General features: G+C 45.8%; 1 protein-coding gene across 3 annotated transcripts in view; it reads left to right on the top strand.

The window, feature by feature from the left end:
- The window catches only part of REV3L (REV3 like, DNA directed polymerase zeta catalytic subunit), a 235,884-nt gene that overhangs the window by 215,598 nt on the left and 5,599 nt on the right, over positions 1 to 14,687 (top strand). For all 3 annotated transcript variants that reach the window (XM_068231311.1, XM_068231310.1, XM_068231312.1), the window contains 6 exons: positions 932 to 1,138; positions 3,500 to 3,609; positions 5,703 to 5,817; positions 9,240 to 9,377; positions 10,970 to 11,160; positions 12,581 to 12,827. In XM_068231311.1, coding sequence (XP_068087412.1) covers positions 932 to 1,138; positions 3,500 to 3,609; positions 5,703 to 5,817; positions 9,240 to 9,377; positions 10,970 to 11,160; positions 12,581 to 12,827 — 1,008 coding nt within the window. The remainder of the gene's footprint in view (positions 1 to 931; positions 1,139 to 3,499; positions 3,610 to 5,702; positions 5,818 to 9,239; positions 9,378 to 10,969; positions 11,161 to 12,580; positions 12,828 to 14,687) is intronic.

Here is a 14,687-nt window from a genome sequence, read left to right as displayed (position 1 = left end):
ATTTTAGCTAATTAAAAGCAATGGTAAAGGCTTGTAAATGGTTTAGAACCAATTATAATGTTCTACAATTAAATTTATATTTGTCAAGGGGTACTTGTGATAATGTTTACTATGCTAGGGGGTACTTGGTGAGTACAGGGCTTTAAAAGGGGTACATACCGATAAAATGTTGAGAAACACTGCCCTAAAAGACTGGCAGCTGTAATTGCAGCAAAAGGTGGTTCCACAAATTATTGACTCAGGGGGCCGAACAATTACGCACACACCACTTTGCAGTTATTTATTTGTAAAAAATGTTTGGAATCATGTATGAGTTTCGTTCAGCTTCTCACATGTACACCACTTTGTATTGGTCTTTCACATGGAATTCCAATAAAATTGATTCATGTTTGTGACAGTAATGTGACAAAATGTGGAAAAACTTCAAGGGGGCCGAATACTTTTGCAAACCACTGTAGATCACTGAGTCAGGAGCCAATGAAATCGGCTCCTGACTGGCTCACAGAGCTCTGCCGTCATAGAGACAGCAGAGTGGGTGGCCTGAGGCGATGGGTGTGCCGTGTGAGCGGCGGTAGCAGGGATTCATCAGTATGCGCCGGTTTCTGGTACCAACGGTCTCTGGTCCTTAAGGGACCGGAGACCGCTGGTATTGAAGGGGTTAACATGTCTTGGGGGCCTTTACCAGTCCTTGCAGGCTCTAGCCCCTTAGCCAGTGCGAGCCTGCATGGTGCATCATTGGGTTAATGAGATTGGATTCAATTTTTGTAAGCATTTAATATTAAAGTGTGAATGGATGTTTTATAAACCGTTTTCATTACAAGATTGAGAAATGGTTAATATGAATTATGAGTTATTAGAAGTTTTACTGCATTCTTGTATTGATATGTTGCTGTGAATGCATCCCCGCCTCATTGTTTTACATTTATTACAGGCCTCTGTGAGAAAGGGTGTGCTGCCACGAATGCTTGAAGAGATTTTGAAGACGAGAATAATGGTGAAGCAGTCTATGAAACAATATAAACATGACAAAAGTCTTACTCGGCTACTTGATGCCCGTCAGCTGGGTCTGAAATTAATTGCCAATGTAACATTTGGCTACACTGCTGCTAACTTTTCTGGGAGAATGCCGTGTACAGAGGTAAAGAGGAGTGCAGTGATTTTATGCAAACCATTCATTATGAACTCTACCTATTGTATCTTTGTACATTCACCAAAACATCATCATGTTGGCGCCCATTTGCCCTTTGTTTTGGCTTTATCTAGCTGTAACCTAAGGTATCCTCGTGCTAGTAACCAAGACTCCGCCTGGGACCATTTCCACTCACCAGAGCAATGTACACCTTCCATGAGGAATTTGCATGTGGGGACACCAAAAATAGTATACTTAGGGTGACAGCTAGTGGCATGCAAAGTAGTGTTGCCACTCTATTGTTTACATTAGTGGTTCTTAACCTTTTCAGCACATGTACCCCTTGGTGGGTCATCCCAAAGCAAATGTACCTTCTACAGAAGGGCAAAAAAGTGGGCATGGCCATTACATGATGTGGGGGAGCCAAATACTAGCGAAATACAGGTAATCCATGGTTAACAAATGAGATAGGGACTATGTCCATTCTTAACCTGAATCCATTCTCTTTTGTGCCCCTCTGTTCTCCCTATGCATCTTTTGTCCCTCTTTGTATCACCTCAGTTTGTGTCTCATTTGTTTCCCTCTGTGACACTTCATCTCCCCTTATTATCTGTTCTCCCGGTGCCTCTTTTGACCCCCTCTGTGTCACCTCTGTTCCCCCTGTGCCTATTTATCTCCCCCCTGTGTACTTTTTCCTCCTCTATGTCCTCCGTGTCACCTCTTGCCCCCCTGTCCTAGCTAAGTATAGGTGCCCCCCGTGTAGGTCCCCCAATATAGGTAGCAAGGCATAGGTGCCCCCAGTATCAGTTAGCAAGGTACAGGTGCCTCCAGTATAGGTAGTGAGCTATAGGTAGCCAGGCACAGGTGCCACAGTGTAGGTAACGATCTATAGGTGCTCCAATATAGATAGCCAGGTACAGGTGGTGCTCCAGTGTAGGTAGCGAGCTATAGGTGCTCCAGGATAGACAGGTACAGGGGGTGCCATAGTGTAGGTAGCTATAGGTGTTCCAGTATAACCAGGTACAGGTGGTGCCCCAGTATAATCTTACATAGCCCCGTTCCCACGTGTACTCCTCTCACCGAGATCTCCTCCGCTCTTTGCGCTCTACTCTTTTTGCAGCCTGCCCGCATCCTACGATATGGCTACTTCCGGTGGTACCTCTGATGTCTTGAGAGGCTGCCGGGTAACCATGGAGAAAGGACGCGAGAGAGGGAGAGCACAGTGACAGGAGGAGAGCCCGGCGAGAGGAATCCATGCGGGAGCCGCCATTTTGTCTGCTGTCTCTGGGGGACCCCTTGACAGGGTTCTGTCTGATCAAATCCCTCCACTCACTACACACAGATTTTCAATAGATTTCAGCATAAAATCTATTGAAAATCTGTATGCAGTGCCTTCCGTGTCCTCAGATGTCGCAGTCCTCCCCTCAGGCCGTGCCGAGTTGTAAGCTCTCACCTCTCTGCCGTGCCGCTTTTCTCCCCTGCTGGGCTCTTCTTCCTGTCTCTTCTCTCCCGGGTCCTGTGTCGTGTTACATACTAGACGCTGTGTCGCATACCTTACGTGACCACAAGATGCCTCTGGTGTTTGACCTCTGGCATTTGTGACCTGACACAGGCACCAGGTAAAGAAGAGACAGGAAGTAGAGCTTGGTGATGGTGAAGACACGTGGCAGACAGGCGAGTGTAAACTCTGCTGCTGCATCGCTAAATCAAATTAATTTATCTACCCACTCCCAACTTTCCGCCAATGGAGCGAAATCTTCCATCTGGCGGCGTTGACTGAATCAGTCAATTTTGGTGGGAAATTGATGGGAACTAATTTACTGCATCAGTTTCCAGCACATTTGATCATATGATCAAATGAGCTGAATATTGGCGCAAAAAAGCGGCAGTGTATGGTCCATGCCCCTTCTAGAAAGTTTTATTCTTTTCTTGATGCTTGCACAGTAGTTAATTAGCCATGACTGAAATATCAAATATTTAGGGTGCATTCACTCTATATCTGTTGCGTAGCAGAATAATTCTGCATGTAAACACACCGCCCATACAATTCTATGGGGCTGTACGCAGGATCATGTTATTCTTGCTGCATGCAAGCTTTGTATTAGTGTGTGGTGTAATGTATGCAGTGTCATTTCCAGTTCACACACATAATGCATGTGTTATGCAACGAGCACAGTGTGAATCCACCCACAAAGAGAATGGAGAGTATTTCAGATGTCTTGTACTTATTTTTACTTTGGATGATGATTATTTAAGATGGTATTAAATGGTTGCACCTTTGCATTCATATTTTCAATATGGTACTTAAGCCTTGAGAACTATGAGCAGGTACCGTCAATCTTCTGTTGACCTGTGCCATTTTGTCTATAGGTTGGAGATAGTATCATCCACAAAGCTCGGGAGACCTTGGAGCGTGCTATAAAACTTGTCAACGATACTAAGAAGTGGGGAGCCAAAGTGGTGTATGGTGACACTGACAGGTATGCTTGGAATATCATTAGGGTAGGATTTTTGTGTCAAAGGTTTTAGTAAATATCTTTCTTAGGTTTGTAACTTACACCCTTATTTTACGTAGTTCAGCTCTATGTATTGTGTTGGGACTTCATAAGTAAACAATGATTCACACTAATACTAGTACCAGTATATGGCCACACAAATAAAATCAACATAAGTTAGTCTGTATTTGCCTACTTAACAACAATCGAATACATGTCTTTTTCCATGTACATAAAAGTAGGGTAACCATAGGGGAAAAAAACACATCTATTGTTACTGTTAACTGTTTGAGGTGGTCAATGAGATCCAAATCATTTTGAGTCGATGCAGGATTCTGCATATTTTGTATGGAAATGTATGCAACTTGAAGATGGACCACTCAAAATTTGAGTGGTCCATCTTTAAGCTGGATACATTTGCATAAAAAATTGCATAGGTGCTGCATCAACTCAAAATTATTTGCACCTCATTGACCATCCCTACTGTTAACCTTTTGAGGAAAGATTGAAGCACTTACCGTATATACTCGCATATAAGCCGACCCGCATATAAGCCGACCCCCCAACTTTTACCTGAAAAAACAGGGGAAAATGATTGACCCCCATATAAGCCGGGGGTAGGAAATGCTGGCCGCCTTATTCCCCTAGTGTGTCCCAGTATAGCTAGTAAAGTGCCCAGTATGGGTAGGTAGTGCCCCAGTATAGCTAGTATAGTGCCCAGTATAGCTAGTATAGTGCTCAGTATAGCTAGTATAGTGCTCAGTATAGCTAGTATAGTGCTCAGGATAGCTAGTATAGTGCCCAGTATAGCTAGTATAGTGCTCAGTATAGTTAGTATAGTGCTCAGTTTAGCTAGTATAGTGCCCCAGTTTAGCTAGTATAGTGCCCCAGTTTAGCTAGTATAGTGCCCCAGTTTAGCTAGTATAGTGCTCAGTATAGCTAGTATAGTGCTCAGTATAGCTAGTATAGTGCTCAGTATAGCTAGTATAGTGCCCAGTATAGCTAGTATAGTGCTCAGTTTAGCTAGTATAGTGCCCCAGTTTAGCTAGTATAGTGCCCCAGTTTAGCTAGTATAGTGCTCAGTATAGCTAGTATAGTGCTCAGTATAGCTAGTATAGTGCCCAGTATAGCTAGTATAGTGCTCAGTTTAGCTAGTATAGTGCCCCAGTTTAGCTAGTATAGTGCCCCAGTTTAGCTAGTATAGTGCTCAGTATAGCTAGTATAGTGCTCAGTATAGCTAGTATAGTGCCCAGTATAGCTAGTATAGTGCTCAGTTTAGCTAGTATAGTGCCCCAGTTTAGCTAGTATAGTGCCCCAGTTTAGCTAGTATAGTGCCCCAGTTTAGCTAGTATAGTGCTCAGTATAGCTAGTATAGTGCCCTGCCCCGCACTGCCCCACACGCTCCCTCCCTCCGCGGCCGCTGCTGCTGCTGCTATTACCTGCTTCAGCGGCCGCTTCCTAATCTGGGTTCCCCTCTTCATCCTGCGGACTCCGTAAGTGTATCACAGCAGCGCGCCCGGCGCTGCTGCTGTGACGATGCAGGGGCCAGGAAAGAGCGGTTCCCCTGGTAACGGCGATGCAGACCACCACCCACGACTCGCATACAAGCCGACCCCCCAACTTTTGGCCCCCTTTTTGGGGGTCAAAAATTCGGCTTGTATGCGAGTATATACGGTATATATGGATACCATGCCCCAGCCCTCTGTAACTGAAAAACGAAAAGATTCCCTGCTGAACTATCATCAAGTCTGCTAAACACTTGTCTCTAAAATGAACAGAGAGACTGAGATTAATAAGTTGCTTGTTTGCAGACCTATGGGAAGCCATAGAGGCCTGTCAATGCCATCTCTGCACCCGAGGTACTGTTCTTCAAAGCAAAGCAACAGACATTAGTACAGACTTGCCTAGAGGCTGATCTATACCTCTCTAGCTGTAGTTTATTACGGACTCCAGCTCTGCCTGATTGGCTACTTCAGAAACTGGCTGTTGTCACACCCTGTAGCAAAACGAAAAATCAAACTTTTTTATATTATATTTGCATTCCAGAATAATTTTTTTTAATGTGCTTTCATTACTAGCATGTTTGTGCTGCTGAAAGGGGCTACCAAGGAACAGTCCTTCAAAATTGGTCAAGAAATTGCTGAAGCTGTCACTGCAACCAATCCAAAACCGGTGAAACTTAAATTTGAGAAGGTAATTGCGTAAAAGCTATTGTTTTAAAAATGTCACTTCCTTTTTTTGTGTTAGCAGCTCTGTCAGATTGTTTGTAAGTTACACAGAGCTGCTGTGAGAGGGCACTAGAGGTACTCTTATACCGATTCATTGGGGGCCAAGAGAGCTCCTGCTTGGTCTCCCCACTTTGTTCCATTTTCCCATTACCTCTGCTGTGCTCCCTTCTAGACTCCAACCCTTCCCCTGCTATGCTATCTTCTCTCCTGAGCCCCGGGGTTTGCACTTACCTGGCTCACTGTCCACTGAAAACTCAACTGAGTTGAAAGGGTAAGGGAGCTTTTGCTGTGTAGCTGATGGCAGACATAGGAACTGTGCATGACTGGCCTGGGAGAGCTTATTCCCAGTCTAGTCAGTGGTCACAAGGCACTCCCAATCCAGGCGGTGGTCACAGGATTGGTATCAGTCTAACCAGTGGTCATGTTGCAGTACCAGTCCAGCTATCAGTCACAGAGTGACAGTTTAACCATCAGTCACAAAGATGCACATCCAGTCCGTCCAACGGTTACAGGTTGCAGCTAGCCCAGCCAGAGGTTCTAGATTGCACTCAGTCCTAGTGTGGTCCCAGGACAGCCAGCAATCCTTGTATGGTCCCAGGACAGCCAGCAATCCTTGTATGGTCCCAGGACAGCCAGCAATCCTTGTGCGGTCCCAGAGCAGCCAGCAATCCTTGTGCGGTCCCAGGGCAGCCAGCAATCCTTGTGCGGTCCCAGGGCAGTTAGCAATCCTTGTGCGGGCCCAAGACAGCCAGCAATCGTAGTGCGGTCCCAGGACAGCCAGCAATCGTAGTGCGGTCCCAGGACAGCCAGCAACCCTAGTGCGGTCCCAGGACAGCCAGCAACCCTAGTGAGGTCCCAGGACAGCCAGCAATCCTGGTGCGGTCCCAGGACAGCCAGCAATCCTGGTGCGGTCCCAGGACAGCCAGCAATCCTGGTGCGGTCCCAGGACAGCCAGCAATCCTGGTGCGGTCCCAGGACAGCCAGCAATCCTGGTGCGGTCCCAGGACAGCCAGCAATCCTGGTGCGGTCCCAGGACAGCCAGCAGTCATAAGGAAGGATGGCCGTTGAAGCTTTATTAGTTTGAGCCTAAAAAAACAAAACCTAAGGAGAGTGAATAACACTATTCCAAGTAGCAGCTGTATGTAGGAAGAACACAATGCTGCTAAGAAGCTTGATCCTTTCATATTGTTGTCTGGTGTTTCAAGAATTGTAACTTATTACTGGCGCTGTGACAAACTACACCCTAATGATCACCACACAGTGAAAGATGCACTATATTGCCAAAGTATAAGAACACCTACCTTTACACACAGATGAATATCAGACATCCCATTCTTAATCTATGGGCTTTAACATGGAATTGGCCCACCATTTGTAGCTAAAATGGCTTCAGGTCTTCTGGGAAGGCTTTCCACAAGGCACTGATGTTGGACATGAAGGTCTGACTAGTCTCTGCAAATCATCCAAGAAGTGTTTTGAGTTTAGGTCAGGGCTCAGTTTAGACCTGTCAAATTTCTCCACAAAAAAACTTGCTCATCCATGTTTTTATGGGCCTTGCTTGATTTTACAGATCTGTGGCATGGAAGAGATTGCAACACTTGAATTCAGTGATTTGGATGGGCATTCCAATACTTTTGGCAATAGCATAGCTATACAGTGGTTTAGGGCATGCCTTAGCACACACTAATACTGCCTATTGGACTGATTCAAAGGCACAGCTTTACCTCCCTGGCTGTATGATTATTTCTGGATTTTAGGGTCTTTTTTTAAACTTTTCAGACCCTAAAATCAGAAAAAAAAATCATGCCGCCAGAATGCCTGCAGCAGCCTGGGGTCCAGCGCTGCAATTTTACCTATGTCCTCTGGGTGGCACTGTAACTCTGTGGTGAGATCAATGACCGCGATCTCACCAGAGTGATTCAGAGCCTCGGAGAACAGGAAGGAGAATGGCTACCGATGTCTGGATCCCCCGGGAGGTGAGTAAAAGCGCCTGCTGTGCGCTAAACTCTGCATAGAGCTCCCGGCGGCTAGCCCTAGTGTAGCTTGGGATTACCGCCAGGGAGGTTACATTAAAGCTTGAACTGGAGATACGACACCGTTGGGAACTAAAGCCCGGAACACATTGGGAGAATATTGGAGATGGTGAAAAGAGGGCATAGCTCATATGGCCACTATTTTTATCTAAAAGTTCAGGTAGATACCAGTTGGGAAAGGCCAGAGTGTGTGGATGAGGAAGGAAGTAGGGGGAAAAGAGGAATTTGAAGGTTTTTAATGAAACAAGTGAAATGCTGCATTAAACAATGAGGGCTGGAACCCACTAGATCGATTTTATGAGCGTTTAGAGAGCGATTCAAACCGCTAGCGATTCCCCTAAACACTTAGCTAATGTTAATCGATGTGCCAAATTCCACTGGAGCGATTGCGATTACCAAATCGCAAAACACAGGACATGCAGCATTTTTGGCGTTTAGCTTTAGCGTTTCTGCAATGTAAAGTATATAATCGCTCCTCAAAACCTGCACAGAGTGATTTTGCTAGCGTTTTGAAGTTACTGCACACTGTAACAAAATTAAAATTAATTGAAAGGACCAATCAGAAACGCTAATCGCTACACAACTGCTGGCATATTGAATACACTTTTTAAAATTGCTCCTGAAAACGCTCATGAAATCGCTTGCAAACCGCTTATACAAAATGCTAGCGATTGCGATTAGCGATAGCGTTCTGTAGAGGGTTACAGGCCTGAGTCTACACAAGCTAATTTAGGCCTTTGGAATGCAGCATTCACGATGGACCATACTTTTCATTGCCTCCAATTATCAGGAGACTAAGACGGTGAAACCGCCGTCTAATAGGGTAGTACAGCGCTGCGATCAGCACGGCTGTCCCCCTGGGACATTAGAGAGCGATTGGCTCTCATAGGCAGAAGTCTATGACAGCCGATCGCCATGATTAGCCGGCTACGGGGCGGGAGGGAGGGGACATAATAAAAAAAAACAACAATATTTATAATAAAAAATAAAGCAATACATCTTTATAAAAAACAAACAAACACATCTGGGGGACGATCAGAGAGCTCTGTTGGTGGGGAGAGAGGGGGGGGGGCGGAAATCACTTGTGTGCCGTGTTATACAGCACTGCAGCTTAGCCTTAAAGCTGCAGTGGCCTATTTTACTAAAACTGGCCTGGTCACTAGAGGGGTTTAACACTGCGGTCCTCAAGTGGTTAATAAAAAGTTTCTCCCTGTATAGTCCTTAGCCCCACGTTTGCTGGTAGAGAATAGTCCACTTAACTCAAGGTCAAAAGGGATAGCAACAGAATTTAATAAATATTACACAAACTTTGATGTCACATGAGTGAGGCAGTTAATATTATTGTATTTTGTAGGTGTATCTCCCCTGTGTTCTGCAAACCAAGAAAAGGTATGTGGGATACATGTATGAAACGCTTGATCAGAAGGATCCAGTATTTGATGCAAAAGGCATAGAGACTGTACGGAGAGATGCCTGCCCTGCTGTTGGTAAGGTAAGCAAAATGATTGTTTCTTTGCTTAATGTGGATCTATCACTATATCAATAGGATATGTGTCTGACTTAATAAATAGTATTTTTCTTCTGTACAATCTTTTTTCTTCATGCGTTAGACACTTTAACTTAGAATTTCTACCTACTGATATGTGTGGAGGAAGGAGTTTTCTGATGTTAATTTATTTCCTGTATTTTGAATTGTATTTTATTGTGCTTTTCTAATCTCACTTAGCCCTAGAACATACTAGAACGCACAATGCGCTATCGCTAGCTATTTGTGATAGCGTTTTACAAGCGATTTTCCTGCACCTATACAATTCATTAGAATGGAAACGCTCCCAAAATGCTGCATGTCCTGCGATTGCGATTTACTTAATCGCAATCGCCCTAGTGGAATCTGTCCCATCCATTTACATTGGCAGAGCATTTAGGGATATCGCTAGTGATTGAAAGCGCTCCCTAAATGCTCAAAAAAATGCTCTAGTGGGTTCCAGGCCTTAACCACTTGAGGACCACAGTGGTAAACCCCCCTAAAGACAAGCCACATTTGTACTAAAACGGCCTTCAGCTTTAAGGCAAAGCTGCAGTGCTGCACAACACAGCACACTAGTGATCGTCCCCCCTCCCCCCCACACACACACACACACCACCACCACCAACAACAACAGAGCTGTCTGTTGGTGGGGTCTTATCGCCCCCAAGTTGTTGTTTTTTTTTTATAAATATTTGTTTGCTTTTGACAATTTTTTTTTTTATTTTTCAACCCCCCCCCCCCTCCCCAGCCAGCCAATCCTGGCGATCGGCTGTCATAGGCTTCTGCCTATGAGAGCCGATCGCTCTCTTGTCCCCCAGGGACAGCCGTGTCATTGCAGCGCTGTATTAACTGTGAAGACGGCGGTTTCGCCGTCTAACAGTCTCCCGAGCGGCGACAGCCGGCGAGCAGGAGATGCATGCAGCCTATGCGCGATCTCCTGCAAAATGGAACCCCTGGACTTGACACCAATCGGTGTTAGGCAGTCCTGGGGCTGCAGCCACGCCCATGAGCGTGGAGCGGTCTTCAGGTACTTAAACTGTATTACTTAAGCCTCGTACACATGCATGATTAAAGTAGACTGAGGTGGGCAATAACCACTACCTTAGCAGATAATCCAGCAAGTATACAGAGGCCCGTTGACGAGCAACCGCCACACTGGCTAAGCCCAGTGACGGACGATTGATTTGTGCACATCGCTTCCCAACCCGGGTCCAGATTCTCGAGAGGCGACATCCGTCATCCGTGTGTATGCATCTTTATGATACCCATAGATAGATGTAGCCAATGATAGTTCTCATCTTCAGCTACTTATACAGACACACGCCTAGCTTATCACTCTTGTTGGAACTTGGAGGAGCAGAGGAAAGCCAGTCAGCCATGTGAGATTTTTCTAGACAGTCTCTGGTGCTCCTGAGTAGTATTTCCTGTGTTCAGGCTGTCTGTTGAATGCATAAACACGAACAATCGACCTGTACTAGTGTGCATGTCTGGTGCCTATATTAAAACATTGTCTAGCGGTCAGCTTTTAAAGTCACTTTTTTCTTTTTTGACATCAGATACTTGAACGCTCAATTAAGCTGCTATTTGAAACAAGAGATATAAGTCAGATCAAACAGTATGTCCAGAGACAGTGCCTGAAGCTCCTGGAAGGGAAAGCCAGCATGCAGGACCTTATTTTTGCCAAGGAGTACAGAGGAAGCTTCTCTTACAGACCAGGAGCCTGCGTGCCTGCACTAGAACTAACCAGGTAGGTGAGGGTTCCGGAAACATCTTCACAATCTGGGAATATAGCCATTGAATTTCACAGTGAAAGCCTGTTTCTTGTAGTTCCTGATATCTTTTTAAATATTTTAATAAAAAAAACAAAAACAGTCAAATATACTTACCTTAGTAGAGAGAAGGCTCTGCATAGTCCTGAGGCTTTCCCCATCGTCTTCCACACCACCGATTCAGAGCTGGGCCCCTCTAAGCAAATGATCGGATTTGCTCTTGCGTCCATGTTCCCCTCCATGTACGAGGACAGCCACACTCTGCCTGCAGAGTCCTGCCAACACAGTAGCTCCATGCTCCTGTGCCAGTGGGGGTGCTTGGGCTTAAATACTTACCTGATCTGATGTCATTGGCTCACAGGTGACGCTCATCCCTCCTCATCAGCAATGCAGTCATAGCCATGTTTCTGAAGTCTGACAAAGCTCTTCGGAAACCTCTACCTGCTTTGCCATGGCCCAACCCCAGCTGGGAGTGGGCTGCGGCAATGGAGATGCTTGCTGCCAAAGCCTCTGCAGAATTTTTTCAAATTTGCCACAGTCTCAATATTAATGGGACGGAGTGATCACCTATCTGGAGGGACTTCTGAACAGGTAAGTATTTAATTCCCACCAATCCTCCTTCCCAATCTTTTTTTCTTAAAGAGGAACTGTAACGACAAAACGGCCCCTGGGGGGTACTCACCTCGGGTGGGGGAAGCCTCCGGATCCTAATGAGGCTTCCCACGCCGTCCTCCATCCGTCAGGGGTCTCGCTGTAGCCCTCCGTGCAGCGGTGACGTAATATTTACCTTCCTGGCTCCTGCGCAGGCGCTCTGACGGCTGTCGGCGCCGAAGTAAGCGGAAATACCCGATCTCCGTCGGGTCTGCTCTACTGCGCAGGCGCAAGTTTCCGGCGCCTGCGCAGTAGAGCGGACCCGACGGAGATCGGGTATTTCCGTGTAGTTCGGAGCCGAAAGCAGCCACAGCGCCCCCGCTGGAGCCAGCAAAGGTAAATATTGAACTGACAGTCGGCACAGTCGCCGGCTGTTCGGAGGGCTGCAGCGAGACCCCCGTGGGACAGAGGACGGCGTGGGAAGCCTCATTAGGATCCGGAGGCTTCCCCCACCCGAGGTGAGTACCCCCCAGGGGATCTTTTTGATGTTACGGTGTCTCTTTAAGTTTACAGCTCTCATATAGACAGATCTTGAACTTTTGACCCTTTTCATCCATTCCATTCATACTGAAAAAATGCCATGCCATGCAGGAGTTTTGTCATTGCAGGTACCCTGTACACTGTACCAGGTACAGTGTTTAGAAACTGTTCCAGACTCTCTTGCATTAGTGGTATCACAGGATTGTTGATTGTAGGTGCCTTTTTTTTTTTTTCCTCCTTCACCCTGTTTGTTATTCCTTTCAACAGAAAAATGGTAGCCTATGACCGCCGATCTGAACCCCGTGTTGGAGAAAGAGTGCCATATGTGATAGTGTATGGGACCCCGGGATTACCACTTATCCAGCTTGTACGGCGGCCCATTGATGTCCTGCAAGATCCCAATCTGAGATTAAATGCAACCTACTACATTACAAAGCAGATACTGCCACCACTAAGCAGGATCTTCTCACTCATCGGAGTGGATGTCTTCAGCTGGTATGATGAGCTACCCAGGGTAAGCATGCCTTACGGATGTCATGTTGCTCTGTGAATGGGGGTTATGGACAATGAGAGGAAAATTCTACTCTTGTAAAGGCAAGCTGAGAGCCTTCAGCTCAGTTTCTTGCAATGATTGATAGAGAGAGATAAGTGTGTCAAATTGCTTCCAGTCAATGGATTAGTCCAGGTGTTGTAAATGTGTAACAATGGCTGCTGCTGCTGCTTTGTGCAGCTAAGTACTTCGGGGCAGTTACATGAAAATATCAGATAGGAAAAATTGGAAACAATGGAAAAAATGAAAATTCTGCAAGAAATGTTTGTGTGAGGAAGTCACACAGATGTTCTTATCACAGCCGCGTTTCTGGCAATATATAGAATCCTCAGAGTCCTAAGGATATCAATTAACAGAACATAGCGGGTAACTTCCAAGCTACAGTACACCCTGTGCTCTATCACACACTGTGCCGGGATCAGTACTCCACCACATGCAGGAAGGGGGTTCACACACTCCCCCACCAATCCCCTGCTCACCAGATAGATTCTTGCAATGAGCGTGTCACAATACTTGCTGGTATGTACACTAAAAGTAAGCACAAACACCGCTCCTCATAGTGTAAAACTGTAAAAATGTTAATATGGCTTGCCAGCCCTGCTAAAAGGTATGCGTACCAGATAAACAATTAAAACAAGCGTATCTCACATAGCTGGCGGCTGCAGCTCTTTCCACGCTTCTCCAGCCGTCCTTCCGTCCTGTGTATCGTTCTATCCAGGCAGCGTGCGTCTCCCAGGCTCGGCCCCTGGAGCTGCAGCCGCCCGTCTTCGGGAGCACTCAGGCTCCTGAAGACTTTCCGAAGCCTCCTTTGATGTCTGAACAAGCAGTATTTGACCAAATTGGTTGAATACTGCTACTAGGAAGCCAGCACTGGAATGGGGACAGAGAGAGGCGCGGGAAGGCTCTATAGGACGCAGAGCCTTCTCTCTCCTTAGGTAAGTATCTGCTTCCATTTTTATCTATTTTTTTAACGTATCTCATTCACTTTAATGTCCATTTACTTTACATTTAGTTTTCATGTATGTCATGCTAGGTTTAAACAATGTTTATGGAGCTACTCTATATTTAAAGAATGGTTCTTATATGTCACAAAATACATAAAATGAAACCTTTTGAAACATTCCGCACTGCTTAGGCGCAAGTATGGGTTGCGTAGTAGCATGTAGCACCTTGTGCATGGAGGAAAAAAATTGTGCATAAGCAGCTATGTGTCAGCAGCTTTGTGCCACTGCGCGGGTGTGGGCTGTACTTGCCCAAGTGGAGTGCAGCTGCGAAAACCTATTTGACAAGCCCTTGTTGAATGTGTTCAGAGGGTCTCGGGGCTGGGATGATGAGGTTGGGTAGGATTAGGTGAGCTTCTGGACTATCCAGAGGCTTCTTTCTACTGAGGTGTCGGTTCCCATTTTTTTCCTACAGGAACCCTTTAAATGAATTCACCTATAGTGTAGGTCAGTCAGCTTCTGCTTTTTACTGACCGTTTTGGACTGTACCTTTTGAACTTCACCCTATTGCATCTCTTACCACTCTGATGTAACTCACACAGAGAGATTTAGAGACCGTCCACATGCCCCATAGTCGTCTTCCATACTAGTGCTTTAATCACATGACATGGTAGTCACATGACGTTTGGAACAATGTAAAAGTTTACAATCGCATATGTGATAGAAGTCTAATAACCATGTCTCTACTAGCATGCCCAAATTTAGACTGTGGAGACTCCCCTGCACCTATCAGGCCAGCAAGCAAGGATGGGCAATTGTGTAAGGAAGTCCAGGGACAATGTCAGGCCAAATGGGCACATAGAGCAGATTGGTTGTGGTGATA

The sequence above is a fragment of the Hyperolius riggenbachi genome, chromosome 4 (genome assembly GCF_040937935.1).
Source record: "Hyperolius riggenbachi isolate aHypRig1 chromosome 4, aHypRig1.pri, whole genome shotgun sequence".
NCBI classification, from domain to species: Eukaryota; Metazoa; Chordata; class Amphibia; order Anura; family Hyperoliidae; genus Hyperolius; species Hyperolius riggenbachi.
The sequence above is the reverse complement of the archived record's forward strand: the minus strand, read 5'-3'. Positions and strand labels throughout refer to the sequence as shown.